Source organism: Nuphar pumila, chromosome 4, assembly GCF_984573655.1.
Source record: "Nuphar pumila chromosome 4, dmNupPumi1.hap1.1, whole genome shotgun sequence".
Taxonomy (NCBI): Eukaryota; Viridiplantae; Streptophyta; class Magnoliopsida; order Nymphaeales; family Nymphaeaceae; genus Nuphar; species Nuphar pumila.
In genome coordinates this window covers 114,401,183-114,426,235 of record NC_143252.1, presented here as the reverse complement: position 1 = coordinate 114,426,235, position 25,053 = coordinate 114,401,183, and the positions used below count along the sequence as shown (strand labels likewise).

The 25,053-nt window shown below is 36.2% G+C and overlaps 1 protein-coding gene and 1 non-coding gene across 2 annotated transcripts; both read right to left on the bottom strand.

The window, feature by feature from the left end:
* Positions 1 to 1,927: 1,927 nt before the first annotated feature.
* On the bottom strand, positions 1,928 to 24,831 carry LOC149840679 (uncharacterized). Its single transcript, XM_090004523.1, has 5 exons — positions 24,715 to 24,831; positions 24,223 to 24,357; positions 3,877 to 4,072; positions 3,051 to 3,070; positions 1,928 to 2,228 (listed from the first exon to the last, which is right to left on the bottom strand). The coding sequence occupies exons 2-5, from the start codon at positions 24,336 to 24,338 to the stop codon at positions 2,198 to 2,200; spliced, it is 363 nt and encodes a 120-aa protein (XP_089860649.1). The 5' UTR covers positions 24,339 to 24,357; positions 24,715 to 24,831; the 3' UTR covers positions 1,928 to 2,197.
* Positions 20,519 to 20,624, bottom strand: LOC149840680 (U6 spliceosomal RNA). Its single transcript, XR_016431782.1, has one exon. It is a non-coding gene; the product is annotated as a U6 spliceosomal RNA (small nuclear RNA).
* Positions 24,832 to 25,053: the final 222 nt, after the last annotated feature.

Here is a 25,053-nt window from a genome sequence, read left to right as displayed (position 1 = left end):
TATTTAGAAGAAATTATATTACAAAAGAATATATGTAAAATATATTTCTAAAATTATAAAGTCAAGTCGAGCTGAGTACATATTGTTCATATCCAGCTTGCCGAATTTTTTAAGTTTGGACAAGTTCTTTTACAAGTCAAGAGTGAGTAGGGCTGTCAATGGGTTGGGTTTACCTGGACCCGACCTGGACCAAATCATATAGGGTCCGGGTATGGTGACAAATACCAAACCATATAGGGTCTGGGTATCTGTGACATTCTGTTGCTGTTTCTTTCTTCTTTCATTCTTGTGAAAATTGTAAGAGGCAATGGCATCTTCCGGCGGTTTCTTTGTAACATTCTTTGCATGTAAATTGCTGTTTCTGCAACCTTGTATACAACTTAATCTGTAATAGCTCGTACCCACTTGAAACAAGATCCTGTGAGGCATGTGTAAACATCAACGAGTCAAATGTGAGGCATGTTTGACGCGCTGGACAAAAGCTGCCTGTTGGCTTTTGTCCTCTCAAATCTTGGGGACAATGTGGCCCTGTGGGAACAGTTTTGTCCCCAGGTAGGGCATGTATCAAATGCAGGACAGCCCACCACAGGGACTGCTTTGTCCCCTAACAGGTTTTGTCCTGCTAAGGCAGATTGAGTTGCTTCTAGGTGACCCTCATCTGTCTTTCCGATTTTTTTTTCTTTTTAATTTTGCACAATGACACTTGGTCATGTTTATGATCTTGGGTCCACCATATTTCGCATGTATTGGTCTATAATAAAAAATTATTTCTCACCAACGAGTCAGAGAGCATTTTGAGCATGCTTGTGGATCCAGTTTAAGGTCTCATAAAATCCATGGGGAAATCGTTTGAACAATCCTGGCCCATTAATACAGGCCCAAAGGCATTTGTTTTTTCCAAAAGAAAACCATCACCAACCCCACATTGGCTGGTCTCCAATTGGTAAAACTCTTCAGGTCCCCCCTACCTATCGGGGGTTTCAATCTTGTGATGTCCCGTCAGCTTGGTGACATTCACAAGTTGACCCTACCAGATGAGTGGAGCCCTTGTGGACAATACAGCCCTAAGGGCCTAAAACCAATCACGGGGCATTTTTTCCTTAATGCAAAATGTCGTCAAATGTTAAACCTATTCAACTACAGATTACATCAGTGATACGTTGATCCTCCGTAGAGCCCAATAGTTCCATTATGCCACACTGCAATTTGCAGAAACAATGGTTAACTTTTTGGATTAAACAGAGTGGATGGAGGAGAGAAAATCATTTCTCTCGACAAGAAAAAACTTTATATTTTGCTCGGGCAGTTAAGGGTTTGGATTGCAGGGACTCTTTAGTGAGGGAATGCTCTCACAAAATTACTGAGAATAAAACATGAAGATTAAAGAAAAAGCCAGACGAAACACAATATCATCTACTCATACAATAATTGTAAATCCCATTAACAAGCCCATTTTCATTTGGTGTGGAGAAAACTAGAGCCTGAGAATTCCCCGAGTGAAACTGACATGTTTGCTTTGGTCACAGGTAGGATGAACAGTCGGCTGAGAATCCAAAAAGCTGTGATTGTTGGTCACAAAATCAGTCTTGTGACCAACTTTCACAGGATTCTCAAGTGAAAAACAATCACAATTTGCACTTTCTGTTTCACTGAACTTGAGAACGTGCTGTGATTCTTCTCAAGAGAGAGAGAGAGAGAGAGAGAGTGCTGTGATTGTGATTTGCAATCACAGGATGCTGAGAAAATCGAAGAATCACAGGGCATCGTAAAAATATCATGAATAAACATGGGAAAAGGCCCTGCACAAGAAGTCGAATCAAGATATACCTTTCTCCCTGTCCAAGCTGCTCTTGAATAGTACTTTAAATCTTAAGCATGCTCGGGACTTCATTTAAACAGGTTCCTAACAAAGTGACCAGGCAGCAGCTCAAGAAACTAACACGTTTGGATCCAATTGGTCAAAAATAATCTAATCTGATGCCACAATCATCACAAACTCTACAACCTACTTCAGCCTCTACCGAGGCACAGATCTCTCCTTCAGCATAAGAGAACAGACAAGAAATTATAAAATAAACTTCAAAACCAAATAATCCGTTCAAACTTCAAAATCTTTACAAGAACCAATTCCTCGTTGGATTCTGCAAGGTCTGATGTCTTCCAAAGCTCTTCCACGCCAAGACACTGTTGTCAGCACTCAAAATATGTGCACAATATCGTATGCAAATCTGAGGGTGTTAAAGAAACAGTTCCCAGGAATCCAGTGTGTGTGTATAGGGAAATAGAACCTACTAAACATAGATTTCAGGTGTTTTTTTCGAAATTCTGACCCCATAGATGTGTTCAGCATGATTGATCTACTAGAAATTGCCACTTGGATCATGCATTTTGGATGGAAAAAATGGTATTTGGAGCCTCAAAAATTATGAAAATTGTAGTCCATTGATTTTTTTAAACCATATAAAAACCTATCCATGCATCCAAATCAAATGCTTCAAGAAGTGATTCCTATAAAAACAAGCATATAGATCACATTTATACAGTCAGAATTTCGAAAAAACACCAGAAATTTATGGAAATCCAATAACATGTTTCATTTAGTAGATTTCGTGTATATATATATATATATATACACACACCGATGAAAGCATGAAAAATGAAACATGCTAAATGGGTTTTTCGGGTTTTCCAGTATTTTTTTGCAATTATGACCTCATCGATGTGTTTGAAATGATAATTTTACAAGGAATCAACACATGTATCATGCTTTTTCGATGAAAAAAAATGATATTTGGAGGCTTGAAAATTTACAAAGATTTTGGGCCGTCGATTTTTTAAACCTCATGAATCGAATGCTCCAAGATCTGATACCTATAGAATGTGTAGTTCACATCTGCACGGTAAAAAATTTAAAATAAAACAAAAAACTCAAAAAACCCATTTGGCATGTTTCATTTAGCATGCTTTCATTACTACACACAACGAGACAAACAGTTTAAAGATGTTTGTAGTTACGAGGATCAAGGACCAAAAAAGTGTAATAAGGATACGTCCAGAAGAGCACAAACGACTGCAAACAAGAAAGACTAATGTTAGTTAAATAGATAACTGCATATAGGACAAAGTTATAACATAAACAGATGGCAAAGTGCTTAAGCATTTTAATCTACAACAAGTAGCCATCATCACAATGAACACACACACACAGACACACACACATGCACACATGCATGCAAGTACCTCAGAAATGTTCCATGGCTTAGGTCAGCACAAAAGAAAGAATGGTATCTTTTTATAGCAATGTATGCTAATTATGTGCACAGAATAAGCAAAGACCACCCTATGATCGAATTGACTTAGCTGGCTTGGATCCCCAAGAATTCCCCAAGGATAATTCATTCCACATCCAATATAATGTTAGTGAAATAAAGGTAAGATAGGGAAAATAGAATATTGGACAATACCCTGAAACAAGCACTGCAACTCTAGGCTTTCTAACAATGCCACAGAACTGGGATAGGCTAAAACACATGGGCTATGCCTGAATTTCCAGTAACGATTGTCTCAATGATCAGAAAGGCATTCTGTTACATATCAATATTTTTCTTAACCCTGTGTTTATGATTGTAATGATATTCTGATATCAGATCCACAGAAATGCAATAAAAAAACTGATGTTACCACAAGGCAGATTCCTGTATTGCCTCAGCCAACATATATGGCCAACACCAGTGCAAGCATAACTTTTCCATGGTTCTGCAGAATTCCATCTACTGTAGGTTACTGTGAGAAAATGGAGTTTGGTGACATCCACACACACACACACACAGTTGGCTATGCAACAAGCAACATCTGATGATAGAGGTGGTAACATACCATAAGCCCACCAAAGAGGCCATCAAGTAGAACCCGGTTCCAAGAATCAAAGTAGTCATGAATAGAAAACTTTGCCTTTGCTGCAACTCCCAAAGAAGTTACTGCCATGATCAGGAAATAAAAGACTAAGCCCATCAAACCAGTAAACCCCAAAATTCCAGCAACCACACCCCCAATGATTGACAAAAATGTGCGGCTGCAGAAAAGGAAGAAAATACAGTATCACTTATACAACTTCGTGCAATAAAAATGAAAGAAGCTTTCTCTAAATTGAGCAAGACAGTAGAAGCCTAGGTGATAAAAAAAATCCTGAAAGCAAATCAAACCAAATGTTCTTTCAACAGAAAAGGAAAAGGAAAAACTAAGAGAAACATGGCCAAACATTAAAATGTTCAAGATCCTTGTTCTAGGCACAGTGACATCCTAATTAACTGGATACTTGGTGAAAGCAAACTCCTCAATATAAACCGTGGGTGCAACATGCCTGCTTTCATCAAATGCTATATGTATATTCCAAACTTTCTTCGTACATGTCACCATAAGTAGAAAATTGGTAAATATGTGATTTATCTCATGTTACAAACACATTGATTGACTAGATATATGCCAAAGAGAGATGAGAGCCTCTATGCAAGTTAGTTATGAACAGAAAGCACCATTTAAAGCACTTGGCAATGGATACAAGTTGTCTAGCCTCTGGCTTGAAAAGGATAGGTGATGTGACACTAGGACACGTGTCATGAGGGTGACGTATCATAGGTGATGTCCTAATTATAATGAGTCATAAAGTGTCATAATAGGAATCCTAATTATAATAGGAACCTACCTGAGGATAGGACTGGATAAGATGTAGTCCAACTCAAAGTATTGTAAAGTAATCCTGATGTAACACAAACTATGATTAATTTATTCATATATAAATACATGCCTAGGGACGTCCCCCAAATCAATGAATACAGAGGGTCATCCCTTAGTGCTTTCTCATATCATTTTCTCTCTCTCTCTCTCTCTCACTTCTGACCTGAGGGCTCAACTCTGCTAAATCTAACATGGTATGGAAGCAGGGCGAGAATAAGTCTCAATCAATCAGAGGCTGTTGAAAAAGGTTTGATCTTTTTTATTCCTTCTTGCTTTCTTGAGCTTCCTCTTCTTGTTTCTTTCTTCTTCTTTTATCTCCTTTCTTGCTTCTTTCATTTCTTTTAAAAGCACGTCCTCCAAAAAATCATGCCCTCCATAAAAAAGGAAAAGAGGGAATTCAGATCTGAATAGTTTCAGATTCCCACAGCGTTCTTCAAAAAGGTGGAACATATCCTTCATCCTTAAATATTTTTCTTTATTGTTTCTTGAAACTATTTATTTCTTTCTCGTTCTTGAAAGACCTTTTTCTTGATCCCTTTCTTGCTTCTTTTGATTCTTTTCTTGATTCTTTCCCTCTTTCTTGAAACCTTATATTTTTCCTTCAAAAAAAAGGGGGCCTGCAGCTGCTGTTACCGACCAGCAAAAAAAAATGCTGGTGTTACTTGCTCCTTATATCCCTCTCTCCTTTGTTATTTGCTATGGCTACCTTACATTCAAGTTCTCCAATTAATTCCTCCTTCCTTAGTCAACTTGTCTCCAACAAGTTAGACTCCAACTTTGTTACTTAGAAAAAGCAGATTATTCAATTTATCAGCAATCATGGTTTGATTGGGCATCTCGACCGGACTCCACTTGTTCCTGCAGAGTTTATCCTATAGTCTGAATCAAAGAATGGCAAGCAGACCGAAAACTTGTCTCAAATCCGGACTTTTCTATATGATCTAAAAATGACCAAGCAATCGTGGTTACTTAGAAAAAGCAGATTATTCAATTTATCAGCAATCATGGTTTGATTGGGCATCTCGACCGGACTCCACTTGTTCCTGCAGAGTTTATCCTATAGTCTGAATCAAAGAATGGCAAGCAGACCGAAAACTTGTCTCAAATCCGGACTTTTCTATATGATCTAAAAATGACCAAGCAATCGTGCCCTATGTTAGGGCTACTTTATCACAGGAAGTCTTGCTCCATATTCCCACAGGCGTTAATGCTTGCGATCCCTGGCAGATCTTACATCATTGGTTTGAACAAATATCTAAACCTAAGATTTATCATCTGAAAGGAGAATTTGGAAGGATATCCAGATGGGATTCTAGTGCGATAGATTATCTGAGCAAAATAAAGTCTATCATCGATCAACTTCCAGCAATAGATGCCCATGTTGCTGATGAAGATATATGCATGCAAACCATTCGAGGATTGAGGTCAGAATTTAACATGTGTGTCACTATGTACTCGGGTTAGAGACTGCGGCCCTCCTTCAATTAGTTGTGTTCGATGCTCTTAGAACATGAAGGCATGTTTGACCTTGGTACCTCCTCAGCAAAGAAGAATATGGACCACACCTCTTGTTATGAGGTTTTGTTCACAGGCTCATATTCTAGGCTTGGTCCCGGTGGAAGAGGCAAAGGACGTGGCAGAGCCAACTTATTTGGTAGAGTTGCAGGACTTTTACCGACTCCTGGTGGTGGGCCACGTCCAAACGACAATGTCACATGTCAGATGTATGGCAAACGCGAACACACCAGCTCAGACTGTTACTAGAGGTACGTGCCCACATATCGTCCACCAACAGTCCCTATTCAGCTCATTTTCGCGCTCTTTCTGGAGTCCTTTTTGGAGGTTCAAGGCCTCCATCACCTTCTACAACACCACCTTTGTATCCTGCATCAGTTGTCTCGTATTAAAATCATGATGCTGTTAGCACCATATTCAGCCAGCTGAATTTATTGTTAAAGTATGTCTATAAATATTCTCAATGTAAAGAATATATATAATAAGTAAAGCCCAACAAGGGCATTTTAATCATTTCACTTCTTGTAACTAGGTTTGTCCTACAGGGACAAGTTAGTTTTATTTTTTTCTTTTTTATATTTGTAATTCTTTTTGGATTGAAAGGCTCTATGGTAAACTGCCATAGAATCATTGGGATAGCTTCCAACGGCTATACGTTGGCTATAAATATAGCCCTTGGGAGCTCCCAACGACTCTATGGGAGCTCCCAAAGCCTTTTGTCTCTCATGATTTTGTGTATAAATAGGGATACATTGTCCCCATTCATGTTATGCTTTTTCCTAAGCATATTATCAATAAATTCTATATTTTTTATATTTGTTGTAAGCCCTTATAGGCTTTTTGTATTGTCCCTAGTGGACTTGTGATTGGGCTTTTGTATGCCCTTAGTTGGCTCGTGTTTATCTTCCGCTCATTTCATTACATGATATTAGAGTGCTCTTGATCTTGTGAATAGTGGCCATAAAGTGTTCATGCTTGTGAGAAAGCACCCAAAAGTGTTCATGTGTTCGTGGTGCTTGCAAGTGGACATATTTTTTCACACTTCTCTTTTTTCCTCTTTCTCATTCCAAATGGAGTATGACTACAAAATTGATCTTTCATTCAAACTCAATAGTACCAACTATCTGCTATGGAGAACAACCTCAAGGGAAAGAAGCTTTGGGGATAGTGATGGACACGATTCCCAAGCTTCAACTCAAGCTCACCAAACTAGAAGGTGGTCAAGAAAAAACTCTGGAAGGAGATGCTCGAACTAAGGCTATTGAAGATCATCAATCAAAAGTAGAAGATTGGGAGAATAACCATGCAAAGATTCTTGCATGGTTTATAAATAATGTTGAAATAAAAATTTGTGTTAATATTATCCAATTTAGAAAAGCAAATAAAGCTTGGTTGTTCAAGAAAGACATGTACACTAAAAAAAAATCTGGCAAAACAATATTACTTGCAAGAAAAAATTAAAACAACTAAGCAAGGGGACATGAATGTCCGTAATTTTTTTTAGTGCATTATTCCCTCTATGGGATGAATTGATACTTTTGGAGCCTAAGTGGGTGGCCACTAAAGATGTGAAAACTTACGCAGGAATAAATGAAAAGAGAGCAATTTTTTTAATTTTTGTATGGATTACGCCTGGACTTTGAACAAGATCTTCTCTCCTTCATAGAACATCTTCACTTTCTTTGGAAGTTGTGGTTCCCGAAGTATGCCAAGAAAAAACTCGTCTTGACATGGTTAAAAGATGAGATAAAGTATTGGCCGTATCTAAGCCTGGCAACAATATAAGAGCATATAGACCTCTACAATTTGGGAGGCAAAATGGCTTGTGCAACAACAACTATAGAGGATAAAAAAGAGTTGTTTGTAATTTTTGTAATGAGTCGCGTTATATTAGACTGGATTGTTCAAAGCTTAGAAACAAGGTGGCTTTCGTAAAAGAATCCACACCAAAGGAGGAGGAAGAAGGCAAAAGTGAAAGTCGACTAAAAGACACTCTTTGTCAACTAACTGTGAAACTACAACAAATGCTCAAATCATCATCCTCTAAATCGGGTGTCGCCATTGCTTCCTCTTCTTATCCCAGTGAGTACTCATGGATTCTTGACTCGGGAGCTTCCTTTCATATGACCCCACACGAGAATGCCTTGTTTAATATATGCACTAACCCAAATTTATCATGTGTTTATACCGTCGATGAAACATCTTTAAAAATTAAAAAGTATTGAAAATTTAGATTCTAAAAACTCAAAAAAAAATTGTTCCAAAAAGTAGAGTTGTTCCTAAGTTAAATTTGAATCTTTTCTTTATCTCTCAAATTTTCGACCATGGATGTGAAATCTCTTTTTCATCTAAATGTTGCTTTGTGCAAGATCTCTAGTCCAAAAAACATATTGGGCAAGCTCATAGGAGGGAAGATCTTTATTTAATGAATTATTTATCTCTTTCTTCAAAATCTTTTTGTAATTATATCCAAGATAATGATATTTAAACTTGGCATAAAAGACTCGGGCATCCAAGCTATTCTAACATGTATCTTTTTCTTTTTAAGAAAAAATTTTATAATGAAAAAGATGCGTTCAAAGATTGTATACTTGGCAAATTGAAATCTATTCATTTTCAAAATAAAACTTTCATTTCTAAAAGACCCTTTGAGTTAGTGCATTTGGATGTTTGGGATCCTTCTCTAGTTATATCAAAAGGAAGTTATTCATATTATGTTATATTTATTGATGATTTTACTAGATATGTATGGGTCTACTTACTCAATTTAAAAACAAATATGTTTTCTTTCTTTAAAGAATTTCACATGATACTCAAAAATCAATTTCAAAGCAACATTTTCATACTTAGATTCAATTCGGGTGAAGAATATTTATCAAATGAATTTAAAATTTATTTAAAACAAAATCGAATTTGCCATCAAAGATCTTGTCCTAGAACTCAACAAAATGGGTTAACGAAAAGAAAACATAGACATATTATGGAAACCACTAAGACCCTTCTTATTTCTAAAGATATTCTAAATTCTTTTTGGGCCGAGGCCGTCTTGACTTCAACTTATTTGCCATCATCATCTTTACAAAATATTTCTCCTTGTAAAAAAGTGTTTAAGACGGAGTTACCGAAAGCGCCATAGGGAGTGGGGAAGCACGCTTCTCCGAAATGCATTTCGAAAGTGCGAAACGTCGCGCTTCCGAAACATCTTGGGAAGCGCACAAAAAAAATGGGAAGCACGCTTTCCCCTTTTTTCTTTTTTTCTTTGTATTTTTATTTTTAGTTTTAGTTTTTTTCTCTTTTTTTGCTTTCCCTTCGCTTCCTAGGTCGCTTCCGGTTTGCTTCCTAAGTCGCTTTCGAGACGATTCTTGGTTCGCTTCTAAGTCATCTCATGCTTCAAGCTTCCTAAAATTTTGAAAGTGTCTCGCTTCCCACTTTCGCTTCTCGCTCTCGCTTCCTTAACTGGCAACTCTGGTTTAAGATAACACCCGACTTCAAAAGATTATGAATTTTTTGTTGTAAATGTTTTGTACTCCTACACAAAGGAGATAAATTATCTTGAATGTATTTTCATTGGATATGGGGAAAAACAAAAGGGCTATAGATGTTTTGATCTAAAAAATAACAAAATTTATTTCTCTAAAGATATGACTTTCTTAGAAAATAAAAATGGTTTTGATAAAAGTAATAGAAAAGAGGAAGTAGACTATACTTTTTTTATTTGATCTCTCTCCAAGAAATGATGATTCTAATTGTGATAAGTACTTGAATAATGAAGATGTTAATGAAAATCATCCTAGTTATGAAAGTATAGAACCTTGTGATAGTTTAACTAAAGAGAGTGATATAGTAGATGAAAGACCTACTAAAGATATACATGTTTATGCCCGGTGTGAGCAAAGAAACCCTCAAAAAATGCATTAGAAAAGTATTCTTATCTCGAAGAAGACCTTGGATAGTAATTTAGAGATTGATCATGATTCCCCTTTAGAAGAATCTAGTCTTAAAAGATCTAGTCGTACTTCAATTTCACCCAATAGGTTTGTGTTGTATGACACCTTGTCCCATTGTATTGAGATTATTTTTCATTGAATTGAGGCCATGAATTTAGAATTAGATACCCTTAAGAGAGCCAAGACATGAAATATAACTAATTTACCTCTAAGAAAGAAAATCATAGGTTGTAGATGGGTATTCAAGGTTAAAACCAAAAGTGATGGAACTTTAACGAGATATAAGGCAAGGTTAGTAGCCAAAGGTTATTCTAAAAAATACAGGATTGACTACAAAGAAACATCTGCACCTGTAGTTAGGATGACTAGTGTTAGTACCCTCGTAGTAGTTGCTTTCATACAAAAATGGCCTATCTATCAACTTGACGTCAGGAATGCATTTCTCAATGGAGAATTAAATGACGAAGTTTATATGGACCCTCCGTCGAGCTTTGGTATTGATAAAGGAAAAGTCTTTAGACTTAGAAAGGCCTTACAAGGTCTCAAACAGGCTTCTAAAGCTTGGTATGATCAATTTAGCAATGTTATGACTCATTTGAGTTTTCATTCTTGTTATACTGACAAAAATTTTGATATGTTTGATTTGAGATTTTTAAGATATTTTTTAAGTATTGAAGTTGCCTACTCTCTCAGGGGCTATATCCTCTTTCAAATGAAGCATTTTGCTGATATTTTTGATAAGTTAGAGATTATAAATGACAAGAAAGTGGAAACTGTTAAAATGTAAACTGCAATATATATATATATATATATATATATATATATATATATATATATATATATAAAATTTAATATTATTATATTTTCTTTTATTATTTTATTTTTCTATTTTTTATTTTCTTTTTTAGCATCTAGTTCAATAGAAACTAGATATTTTGATCCAGTCAAGTTCCTGTTGGAACTTGACTGTGCAAGTAGTTGTTGGACTGTAGTCCAACATCTATAATAAATGTTGTTGGACTATAGTCCAACAGCTATAATAATAAATGTTGTTGGACTGTAGTCCAACAGCTATATTAAGAGACGTTGGAATCCAACGTCTCTTTTTGGAGAGCTCAAAATGAGCTCTCCTCTCTCTCCCATTTTTTTGTATATATAGGGGTGAACCCCTTCAATGTAATGTACAATGCTTCTTAAGCATTTTGTTCATGAATAAAGTATTATTTATTTTTCAAGTGTTCTTCCCTTTATACCCTTTCAAGGGTCATGCTTGTAGTGTCTCCAATAGACACTTGTTTGTGAGTTATTTGTGCATTTGTTGAAGACCACCATTTTATTACATGGTATCAAAGCTATGAAATCCTTAGATCTTGAAGTGCTTCCGTCTCGATTTCCGTGCCACATTTACAAAAGGTGTTTCATCACCTTGTTTTTGGCTCAAGAAGATTTGTTTGAAGAAAGGCGAACTTGTGCTACAAAAAAATTTGGTTTTGTATCCTCTCTTATTCCTTTGTCTACTCTTTTTCTTTTCTTTTTATTTTTCTCTCTCTCTCCTCCTATTTATTCCTCTCTTACCCTTGTAAAAGATGGATGACAATGATAAGATCACCATCATTCCTATGAAGCTAAATGATACTAACTATGTAATGTGGGCTTCGATTATGAAGCACCACATTTGGGGAAAAGGTTTATGGGGTATAGTGGATGGTTCCGATTTGGAACCTAAACTATCTCTTACCAAGAAAGAGGGTGATAAAGAGGTTCCTCTAACGGAAGAAGAGAAGAGTAAGACGTTAGCCACTTATGAAAAGAAATGGAAAGAATGGAGGATAGGGCATGCAAAAATTATGTCATGGCTCATCAATAGCATTGACATTAAAAAATGCTCTAGTCTAGCTAAGTTTGAGCATGCCGATAAGGCTTGGGAATACCTCAAAAACATGTATTCCCTTAAAGATATTGCACATGTATGCAATTTACAAGATAAAGTTCGGACAATGACTCAAAAAGATAAAACTATTCGAGAATATTATAATGAGTTGTCCGAACATTGGGAAGAGTTGGCTCTTCTTGAGCCCAAATGGCATTGTGCCGAAGACATCGAGCTTCGCCAAAAGCAACTCGATATGAAACATTTCTATCAATTTGTGAATGGTCTAAGGCCGGAGTTTGAATCCACCAAATCAGCCCTTTTACATCGTGGAAAAATTCCTTCTATTGTTGATACTATAGAAGAGCTCACTATGGAGGAAAATAGACTTAGAAAAAGTACTCCAAAATTTGATGATGACTCCGTTTTAGCTGTATCTAGACCGGGGAATCATACTCGTACTTACAAGCCGCCTCATTTTGGAAGGCAAAACGCCGACTTTGATATAAGAAAAGTTATTTGTCATCATTGTCATGAACCGGGGCACTATAGGCCTCAATGTCCAAAGTTAAAAAGAAGAGAAGAAAAAAGAGTTGCATCCGTTGAATCTGAGTCAAAAGATCAAGATGCACCTGTGTCTATGGCTCAACTGATGGAAATCCTTCAACCTCTTCTCAAAGGGGTATCCTCCTCAACCGAAGCCTCAACTGGAGCGGCAGTTGCATCTTTCTCCGGTCCAGGTAACTTTCCTTGGCTTTTAGATTCTGGTGCTTCTTTTCATATGACCCCAAATGTTAATAGTCTATCCGAATGTCTTAAAAATAACTCAAGTGTGTCAAAGGTTTTTACAGCCGATGGCACATCTCTCGAAGTAAAAGGAATAGGATGTTTTGAAAATCTTCAAAAATCCAAAAGATTTTTTATCCCAGAAGTTAGATATATCCCTAAACTTAATTTGAATCTCTTATCTGTCTCGCAAATATCTGATTATGGATGTAATATCTCCTTCTCTTCTCATGGTTGTTGGGTACAGGATCGCCAGTCAGGGAAGCTGATTGGGGAAGGCCATAGAGAAGGAGGACTTTATTACATGGACTTTTTGGAATTACCCAAGAATGCATTTTGTTATAATATTCAGAAATTAGAATTGGATTTATGGCACAAAAGGCTTAGCCATCCTCATATGTCTAAAATTCAATATTTTCCAAGTTTGGAAAAATTTTGTAATTCTGAAAATTTTTCTTGTAAAGACTGCATTCTTGGCAAAATGAAAAGGTTACCATTTCTTAGTAGAACTTTTGTTTCCTCACGACCACTTGAGTTAATACATTCGGATGTTTGGGGCCCCACACCAGTTATTTCCAAAGGTGGTTATACATATTATGTCATTTTTGTTGATGACTTTTCTAGACATACTTGGATTTATTTTCTTAAACATAAATCTGATGTCTTTGCTAACTTCCAAATATTTCATAAAATGGTTAAAAATAAGTTTCAAAATGATATTTCTGTTTTTCGCACTGATTCAGGGGGAGAATTTATGTCCAACGAATTCAAAGACTATCTCAATTTACATGGTATTACACATCAAAGATCATGTCCACACACTCCACAACAGAATGACCTAGCCGAACGCAAACATCGGCACATTATGGAAACTACTAGGACATTGCTAATTGCAAATCAAGTTCCAAAAAGTTTTTGGGCTGAAGCGGTCCTAACTGCCACCTACCTCATTAATAGGATGCCATCTTCCTCATTAAAGAATACAACTCCAATAGAAAAGCTTGTTAATTTAACTCCAGATTATTCTAGATTAAGAGTCTTTGGATGCAAATGTTTTGTTTTCACCAACAGAAATGATAAACTCTCTCCTCGTGCAATCCCATGTGCCTTTTTAGGATATGCTGATAATAAAAAAGGCTACAGGTGTTTCGATTTTCAAAATGACAAATTATATGTGTCAAGAAATGTATCTTTTTTGGAAAAAGAAAGCTTCTTTGAATTTGAAAAATCCAAGGATGTCACTGAATACTCGTTTTTAATTGATCCAACTTCAAAATCCAATGAATGTGATGTTGGATGTGACCTTGACAATGATCAAAGTCCTATTGTTGTTGAAAATGATGATAATGAAGAGCAAATCCATAGGGATGTTAGTCTACAATATTCAAGACGTAGAGAGCAAAATCTTCCATGTGCATTACAAAAATACTCTGAAGTCTCACCTAGAAGAACGTCTAGAATCTCTAAACCTCCAGAAAAATTTGTGTCTTATGAATCTTTTTCACCCACGTATAGGGCCGCCATTACATTAATACAATCATATGTTGAACCATCATCCTATTCTCAAGCAAAAAATCATATAGAATGGATAGAAGCCATGAAAATAGAATTGGATGCACTAGAAAAGGCCAATACTTGGACGATACAAGATATTCCTCCGGGTAAGAAACCTATAGGTTGTAGGTGGGTATACAAAGTCAAAACCAAAAGTGATGGGACCCTGAAAAGATATAAGGCCCGTTTAGTAGCAAAAGGATATGCTCAAGAGTATGGCATCGATTATGAAGAAACATTTGCTCCTGTGGCCCGTATGACCACTGTTAGAACTTTAATAGCCTTGGCCTCCATTAGAACATGGCCTATCTTTCAATTAGATGTCAAAAATGCTTTCCTGAATGGGAATCTCGTTGAAGAAATATACATGGAAGCCCCACCTGGTATTAGTATCCCTAAGGGTAAAGCTCTTCGTCTAGAAAAAACTCTTTATGGTCTTAAACAGGCTCCAAAAGCCTGGTATGACCGATTTAGTCATGTTATGCTTGATATTGGTTTTCAACCTTGTTTAACTGACACTGCTTTGTTTGTTAAGAAATCTGATGCAGGCATTATTATTCTTCTTCTCTATGTGGACGATATGATCATCACCGGAGGCGACAAACAGGGAGTTGCAAATATCAAATCTCTTCTTAAAACTCACTTTGAAATGACTGACTTAGGTTTATTAAGATATTTTTTAGGCATTGAAGTTGCTTATTCCCCTCGGGGGTATTTGATATCTCAATCTAAATTTGCTCTTGATATCGTTTCCAGGTCTAGAATTACAGATGATAAGAAAGTAGACACTCCAGAAGTTGTCAATGTTAAAATGAAAATTGATGATGGAGAACTTCTTAATGATCCTACTCCTTATAGACAACTTGTTGGAGCTCTTTCTTATCTTTCCATTACTAGGCCAGATATAACTCATGCGGTTCATACAGTCAGTCAGTTTCAGCATGCTCCCACCTCCGTGCACATGGGAGCGATTTTGCGTATTATTAGATACTTAAAATCCTCTCTTTCACGAGGACTCTTCTTGTCTGCTTCATCTTCATTAAATTTAATTGCATATACTGATGCTGACTGGGGAGGTGATCCCAATAATAGACACTCAACTACTGGTTTTTGTGTGTTCCTAGGTGAAACCTTAATTTCGTGGAGGTGCAAGAAGCAGCAGAAAGTCTCTCTTTCCTCCACCGAAGCTGAATACAGAGCCATGGCAACCACCACTATGGAAGTTGTTTGGCTCAGACGATTGCTAGCGGATATGGGAGCTAAAGCAACGCAAACTTCAAAGATGTGTTGTGACAACAAAAGTGCGATCTACATTGCAAGCAACCGGACATTCCATGAGCGCACTAAACACATTGAGATGGACTGTCACTATGTCAGAGAGGAATACTTACATGGAACCATTGATCTGCCATATGTTACATCAGAATATCAATTAGCAGACTTCTTCACCAAGCCTCTCGCTGCTCCCAGATTTCACTTCCTCTTAGACAAACTTTCGCTCATTGTACCGTAAGTTTGAAGGGGAGTGTTAAAATGTAAACTGCAATATATATATATATATATATATATTATTTAATATTATTATATTTTCTTTTATTATTTTATTTTTCTATTTTTTATTTTCTTTTTTAGCATCTAGTTCAATAGAAACTAGATATTTTGATCCAGTCAAGTTCCTGTTGGAACTTGACTGTGCAAGTAGTTGTTGGACTGTACAACTATAATAAATGCTGTTGGACTATAGTCCAACAGCTATAATAATAAATGTTGTTGGACTGTAGTCCAACAGCTATATTAAGAGACGTTGGAATCCAACGTCTCTTTTTGGAGAGCTCAAAATGAGCTCTCCTCTCTCTCCCATTTTTTTGTATATATAGGGGTGAACCCCTTCAATGTAATGTACAATGCTTCTTAAGCATTTTGTTCATGAATAAAGTATTATTTATTTTTCAAGTGTTCTTCCCTTTATACCCTTTCAAGGGTCATGCTTGTAGTGTCTCCAATAGACACTTGTTTGTGAGTTATTTGTGCATTTGTTGAAGACCACCATTTTATTACAGAAACTCCTAAAGTTGTCAATGCAAAACTAAGGCTTAAAGATGGGACACTTCTACAAGATCTAGTTCTTGTTGTTCACTCTGCCAGTCAGTTTCAATAAGATAAAACCATGGTTGCCAGTCGAGGAAGCGGGAGCGGGAAGCGAGGCACTTTCAAAATTTTAGGAAGCGAGAAGCGTAGGATGACTTAGGAGCGAATCAGGAAGCGACCTAGGAAGCGAGGGAGAAGCAAAAATAAAATAAAATAAAAATATAAAAAATGAAAAAAATGAAAAAAATGAGAGAAGCGAGGGGGAAGCACGCTTCCCATAAAAGGGAAGCACGCTTCCCAAAAACAGTGTGCTTCCCAGCATATTTTAAAGCACGACATTTCGCGCTTCCAAAATGCACTTTGGGGAAGCACGCTTCCCCACTTACCTAGGCGTTTTCGGTAACTCTGGATAAAACCACTGTACGCATGAGTGTTGCGTTACGGATTGTGAGATATATAAAGAATTTCATAAATAAAGAGTTTTTTTTATCCTTATCCTCATCTTTAGATTTATTTGCTTATACTGATGTCGATTGGGAAGAAATCCCAATGATAGGGTCGCAGCCACCGTTTTTTGTGTTTTTCTACGAGACTCTTTGATTTCATGGAGGTATAATAAGCAACAAGTATCACTGTCATCTACTGAAGTTGAATATAGGGTTATGACTATGACAACCATGAAACTTGTATGGCTAAGGAATCTACTCAGAGATATGGGAATAGTCATCTTTAAACTTTTGAAGATGTGTTGAGACAACAAAAATGTTATTTAAATTGCCAGCAACCATACCTTCCATGAGCGCACTAAGCACATACATGGACAACCATTATGGGCAGGATGAATATCTGAGAGGAGTTATCGAGCTACCATATGTTACATCTGAGTACCAGCTTGCAAACTTCTTCACTAAACTGCTTTTCACACCTGGTTTCATCTTTCTTCTTAACAAATTTTTAGTGTTTACATCGTAAGTTTGAAGAGAGGTGTTAATGTATATATATAGAGTGATTGGTAGCTACTCACATGTTAGGTGCGAAATGAACATGCTAAATGGGTTTTTCAGCCTTTTTCATTTTATTTTTAAATTTGGATCGTACAGATGCGATCTATGTACTTGATTTTATAGGGATCAACTCTTGAAGTGTTCGATTCCGACACATGGGTGGGTTTTTATAAGGTTCAAAAAATCAACGGTCCAAATTCTTTGTCAATTTTTTAAGCTCCAAATATCATTTTTTCATCGAAAACACATGATCCAGGTGTGGATTCCTCGTAAATCGACCATGCCTGGCACATTTATGAGGTCAGAACTGCGAAAAAACACCAAAAGGGCAGAAAACCCCATTTAGCACGTATCATTTCGCACCTAATGTGTGAGCGGCTACCAATTTCTCTCTCTCTCTCTCTCTCTATATATATATATATATATATATTCTCAATATAATATATATATATATATATATATATTCTCAATATAATATATATATATATATATTGCTTTATTGTAATAAGTAAAGCCCAATAGGGGCATTTTGGTTTTTTCATCTATAGGGACAAGTTAGTTTTATTTTTTTCTTTCTTATATTTGTAATTCTTTTTGGATTGAGGGGCTCTATGGTAAACTGCCATAGTCTTTGGTTACATTTGCGACCGTTGGGGGCTCCCAATGACTCTCTCTCTCCCCTATAAATAGGGGTGAACCCCTCGCTTGTATTCGAATGCTTTCTTAAGCATGTTCATCCAATAAAGCCTATATTTTTTACTTTTGTTCTTGTTCTAAGACTCTTTAAAGTCTTTGTATGCACTTTTGTGCTTGTATTGTGTCTTTGTGCCTTTGTATTGTCCATTCTTGGACATGTGTCTGTGATTTTGTACTTTGCTTTTGTAATTCTGCATATCGCATTACATGGTATCAAAGTCGTAGTGCTCTTGGTCTTGTAGAAAGTGGCCATAGAGTGTTCGTGATTGTGGAAAAACATCATCAAGTGTTTGTGGTGCATGTGATGACTCAAGTGAGCGAGTTCTTTCACATTCTTCTCTTTCTCTCTTCTATCACTCAAAATGGAGCATGAACAAAAAAATGATCTATCCTTCAAGCTAAATGGCTCCAACTACATGTTGTGGGCATCCGCAATGGAAAATAACCTCAAAGGAAAGAAGCGTTGGGGATATATGATGGGCACTGACCTCAACTCAAACTCACCAAACTAGAAGGAGATCAAGAAAAAGCTTTAGAAGGAGATGCTTCAATAAAAGCTATTCAAGATCATCAATCTAAGGTACAAGATTGAAAAAGTAACCATGCGAAAATTCTTGCATGGTTTATGAATAATGTTGAGGTCAAAATATGTGCCAACATTGCAAAATTTCGTAAAGCCAATGAGGCATGGTTCTTTATAAAGGTATGTATACTAAAAAAGACCTTGCAAAATAATTTTTCTTGCAAGATAAAATATGAATCATTAAACAAGGAAACATGAGTGTCGGCAATTATTTTAGTGCACTTGGCCCTCTATGGGATAAGTTGACACTTCTTGAACCCAAATGGGTTGCTAGTGAAGATGTGGAGCTAAGAAGCGAATAAATGAAAAAAAAAACACTTTTTTCAATTTTTATATGGGTTTCAGCCCGAATTTGAACAAGTTACATCTTCTCTTCTCCATAGATCTAAACTTCGGTATTTGATCTCATATTTGTCGATATTTATTTGAGATTTTCTATTTCATATTGGTTGTTGCTTCATCAATAAAGCATTTTTTATTTATTTGTATTTTTAGATATTTTTAAAGGATTTTTTTAAAAAAATTGAGGCTTATGCTTTACGCCGGGAGGCTTACGCCTCACTTTAGTTTTTGGTGAAGCACTACGCTACGCCACGCCCTCAACGCTTTTCACAACATTGATTGTGACAATCTAAGTGCAGTGGCAGTTGCAACTAATCAAGTCCAACAAGGGAAAATAAAGCATGTTGAGTTGAACAACACTTTGTTGGCGAGCGAGTAGAAGATAAAAAAGTACAGCTACAATTTATTTATGGAGAGCATTAAGTGGCTGATATTTTCACCAAATTGTTACCCTTTCTTCATCATTGGATGCTTAAGGACAAACTTTCTATGGTTGTAAACCATGCACAGTGTGAGGGGGAGTGTAAAGGCTAGGTGATATGACACTAAGACACGTGTCATGAGGGTGACGTGTAGTAGGTGATGTCCTACTTATAATGAGTCATAAAGTGTTATAATAGGAATCCTAATTATAAGAGAAACCTACCTGAGGATAAGATCAAGGTTGTCAAACTAGGAAGTGAAAGCGAGAAACAATACGGGAAGCAGAAGCGAGAAACGATGCTTTTTAAAATGTATAGGAAGCGGGAAGAGAGGAATAAAAAAACAATATAAGAATTGAATGAGAATAGAAATGGAACACAAATAAAAATTAAAATAAAAGTGACTAATCTTAAATTTCATGATTTTTTAGAATAAGAATTAAACTTTTAACAAAATCTAAAAATGATGCCTGCCAATTTAGAGAAAGCACATGGAAGTGAGTGAATAGCGTATAGCGTGAGAGGAAATACATAAAAAACATGAAAAGTAGAGTGAAAAACATATAAGAAGAATAGATGAAGTGTGTGGAAAGCATAAGAGAAGCGTAGGAGAATCGAGATTCCCATCAAGTTTCAGAAGCGAGAATTATCACGCTTCTAAAGCGAGTTTTTGGAAAGCGGTCTTCCCACCTATCTAAGAAGCTTCTGGTAAACTCTGGATAGGACTGGATAAGATGTAGTCCAACTCAAAGTCTTATAAAGTAATCCTGATGTAACACAATCTATGATTGATTTATTCATATATAAATACATGCCTAGGGACATCCTCCAAATCAATGAATTCAAAGGGTCGTCCCCTAGCGCTTTCCCATATCCTTTTTCTCTCTCTCATTCTCTCCCTCACTTGTGACCTGAGGGCTCAACTCTGCTAAATCTAACATGGCTAACCCAGATCTTTTTTATTTTTTTGATAAGAAAAAAATATGGACTATTTCTTGATTTGTGCATGTCATCCTTGTGGAGGGGCAATAATAATCTTCTTTGAGTCGTTCAAATTTTATTGTATGCTAGAAAGAAATGAGTCACATGTTTCGAGGTGAAAAGCAACGGAGGAAATTCTTGGTAACTGCACACAAGAATCAGTATTGCGGCACACCACAAGAAATTCCTTAGAAAAGGACAAAAAGAATTGAATGCGCTTATGGTGATAGATCATGGTACAATTAATGAACATTATTGTGGGAATAACAAGTAGGCCTGGGAAATGCTGCAGCTTATGACTTGGCTAGTTCAACTCGCAAAATAGGCTCAGCATGGCCCATCTCATATAGGTCATTGGGACAAGCATGAACAAGGAGTGGCCTGCACGTCATGAGCTCGGGATCAATACAGCTCACCATGAGCCAAAGGCCAAGATCAAGATACACTTCAGCATAAATGGACAGATCTTGTATAGCCCAAGCTCAGCTTCTTTGACACTTTTTACCAGCCTAGCAAGGATGAGAATGAATAGGTTAAATATTCATCCCTCATTAACTTCCTCAAAAAGACAAAGAAACTAAACTGGAGTCTCACCATATCAAGTGAATTAGACATGAGATCAACATATTAATCAATTGCTATGGTGATACATACTAAGTAATGGAACCGATCATTTAAATTTTGAATCAAGATGGTTAAGGCTGCTTTGATGTAAATATAGGCTAGTCAGTATTCAGTCTCAGTAATATATATAATTAAGGGAGAAGGGGAGAAGATCGAACACACACACACACACACACACACACACACACACACACACACACACACACACACACACACACACACACACACACACACACACACATATATGTATACATGATTGATGTTTGGTGCTATTCAAAGAAGAAGAAGAAGAATGTTAATCTCTCATATTTTTTAGTACTTATAATTAGTTTTCCAGTTATGTAATCAGTTTCTTAGTTACTTTGAATTAATTAGATTATTTTACTTTTACTTTTAATTAGTAAGCTTTTAATTAGTTTATTTTGCTTTTTATATGTTAATCTCATATTTTTTAGTACTTATTTGAGATTTTCTATTGCTTATTGGTTGTTGCTTGCTTTATAGGACATTATATTTTTCAATTATATAATTAATTTTCAATTTATGTAATCAGTTCCTTAGTTACTTTGAATTAATTAGATTATTTTATTTTTATTTTTAATTAGTAAGCTTTTAATTGGTTTTTAATTAGTTTATTTTGCTTTTTATATGTTAATCTCATATCTTTTAGTACTTATTTGAGATTTTCTATTGCTTATTGGTTGTTGTTGCTTTATAGGACATTATATTTTTCAATTATATAATTAGTTTTCCAGTTATGTAATCAGTTTTTTAGTTACTTTTATATGTTAATCTTATATTTTTTAGTACTGATTTGAGATTTTCTATTTCTTATTAGTTGTTAATTCATCAATAAAGCATTTCTTTATTTATTTGTATTTTTAGATATATTTTTATGATTTTTGTAAGTTTTCAAAAAAAAAATTGAGGCTTACGCTTTACGCCTCGCCTCAATTTTTGGTGGAGTGCCTCACTATGCCTCAACGCTTTCACAACACTTGTGCTATTGAAGGCACAAAACTATTGAACTGGAAAACATAATTTCAAGCTTTATCGACTCAATCTAACCACATAGATGTGTTCAGCATGGTTTGTTTGCTAAGGATCAAACCTTGGATCGTGTTATTTCAATATAAAAACTATAATTTTTTGAGTTTTTAGTGCATTGTGGGCCATTGATTTTTGAAGCCCTTAAAAAACCTGCTTACATGTCAGAATCACATGAATTAAAACTCATTTTCTACCAAACAAACCTTCTAGATCACATTCATAAGGTCAGATGTACAAAACAAAAATCCAAAAAAAAAGAAAGAAAAAAAGAGTGATTTATACTCAATAGATTCATGCCTTCAATAGCACCATATATATATAAACATCAATGTGTTTTGTTCACTATTGATATACATGGACACTTAACATCATGTGTCGACATACACACGAGATCAAACACGCAACATTTCGCGAGCATTGTCAAATTATGAGACTTACTCAGACACCATATTAAACAAAAGATATTCTTCGCTATAGGCAGAGTGTGCTTAAGTAAATAAGTCAACCAATCAATGAGCCCATCTCCATTTATAGCTATGCATGATGTCTTCCTAGAGTGGTAATGTTCTAATCCAGCACCACCAATTTCAGTTTCATTATTTTACAATGAAAATGAAGAAATGCATAGGTCTCCCAATATACGAGACTGTACCAACTATCAAGTTCACAGATCACCTCCACTACTTGTTCCTCCCCCACCCACTACGGGCACAAGTTATGCATATTACACTCTTACTTCATGAATTACAGACCATGACAAATATTTGTTTATCAGAATCAATCCTACTACTCGTATTGAGGTTTTGATGTTCAAGGGAGAAAATCTAGGACATATCACTCAAATAATTGGTCGGGTGTTAGCTGTAGCTTTTTCCCTTAAGACATGCCTAACAATTATTATTCACTCAAGGATGAGATAGCAAAATTCACAAAACTAATGTGACTTGTGAAGTACCACAATCATTAGGATAATTAACTTAAAACACTAAATATGAGTGCTTCAAATGGCCCAATAAGAGGAATGGAAGAGGCTGACAGGATCCCTCTAAGTGTTCCATTAGGTGCAGCCTCTCCATCAAAGCTTCTCTTTCTTGGAGAATCTATTGAAAATTTAGGTAATGTAGTTACTCGGTCAATGTCTCCTAGTGCTAAAACCAGTTGAAAAGCATAAGGAGACTCTAAACAGCATAGGCATTCAGATATTCCATTCATAGTCACTGGATTGTCCTGCTGTTGTGAACCATGCTCCTCCTCTTATGCATTTTTCAGGTGATCCTACACAAAAATGACAAACCTAGAGGTCCCAAGAGTCACTCCAGGTCATGCTCCTGAAAGCTATAACTCCGACTAGGTGGCTTTCTGATGGCTTTAATATCACAGATGAGGCCTAGAAAGAATGGCCCAGATAGCTATCCCCCTATCTTGCCTATAAATAGAGATAGAGGAAAAAAGGAAGAGGAAAACGCTATATTTAACCATATGAGTGGTTCTTTAACAGATGCATGTAGATTCACCGTCTTCTGGAAGGTTCAACAGGCAAGTATGATCCTAGAGCCATAAGCAAGGATCCTTTCCAACATCAAACTCTTTGCAATATTTGTACATCTATCTGGACTTCCAAGAGAGGATTACTATCATTGTATCCAACATGAGGAATGTTTGATGGAGTATCATCAGCATCCTTTATCATTGTAAACATTGTCCAAGGGCTATGACTTTGTCCACATCCATTACTATATATTTCATAAAAAACTCTTCCAATTTTTGTGAAAGAAAAATAAGACATGCATACATATAATCAACATACATAAAAAAGAGCAAACTTTTTTATGCTTGTGAAGACATTAAGAACTGTTCCTATTTCTTGATATGCAGGCATCAAGAAATTTGGTTCTGGACCTCATGAGATACTTATTTAACAATCTAACCATCAAGCATTCACTTGACCAGAGTAGTCAAGATTAAAAAAACAGCAGGGCAAAAGAAAGGGCATTGAAACAAAGAAAGCAGTTGTTCAAACGAGAACCTGTAATAGATAATCTTCATATTGTTCTGCAGATTCTCTGCACTAAAGTTCGGCACGTCGTCCTGTCTACACCTCGACTTCTTTTCGGAAGCACCCAGTTCATCCGCGACCGCCATATCTCTTCCAAACTAGATACTAAGCAACGTAAATAAAAAAGAAAAAAGAAGAAATTATGTTCAATTAGCAATAAACGATCGAACTACAAACACCAAGAATAGGGTAAAAACTTTCCCCAACCAATCGATCCAAAAGCAAACAATGCCAAAAGCGAAGAACGATCAGAATTCGTTCGGAAATATCAAATTCGGCACTGGAACAACAGAAAGAACGAATTACTCCAATAATTTTCATTGGCGTCTGGCTCCTTCCACCATCAAGATATGAATCCCTCGAACAGAATAGAGATCGCGACGGAAAAAGAAAGAAACCCACCAAATTCATCGAAAAAAACGCAACGCAGAACCGAGAAAAAGAAAGATTATCTGTTCATACCGATCGAGAGACGGCAGATTCCAGACGTCGATGCGGCGGAGAGGAGGGGAAGGGGAAACGATCGACGCTCGGACGAAGTCTTGCTTCGGTCTTCCAACTGCAGACAGTAAAACGTCCCCGACCCTCTTCCTTATCGAGATTTTATCGGAAAAGGAAAATATCGCGATAAATTAAACGTTTTTCCCTCCGGCAAATATCGGCAGATTTAAAAATATGAATGTTATAAATATTGTATTAATAGCATGATAAAAACCTATTTCACAAGTTCATTTTTTATTTTTTGGAAAATAGGACACAAGAACGAACCGAACAGGGATTGTTTATTAGTGGATTGAGCTC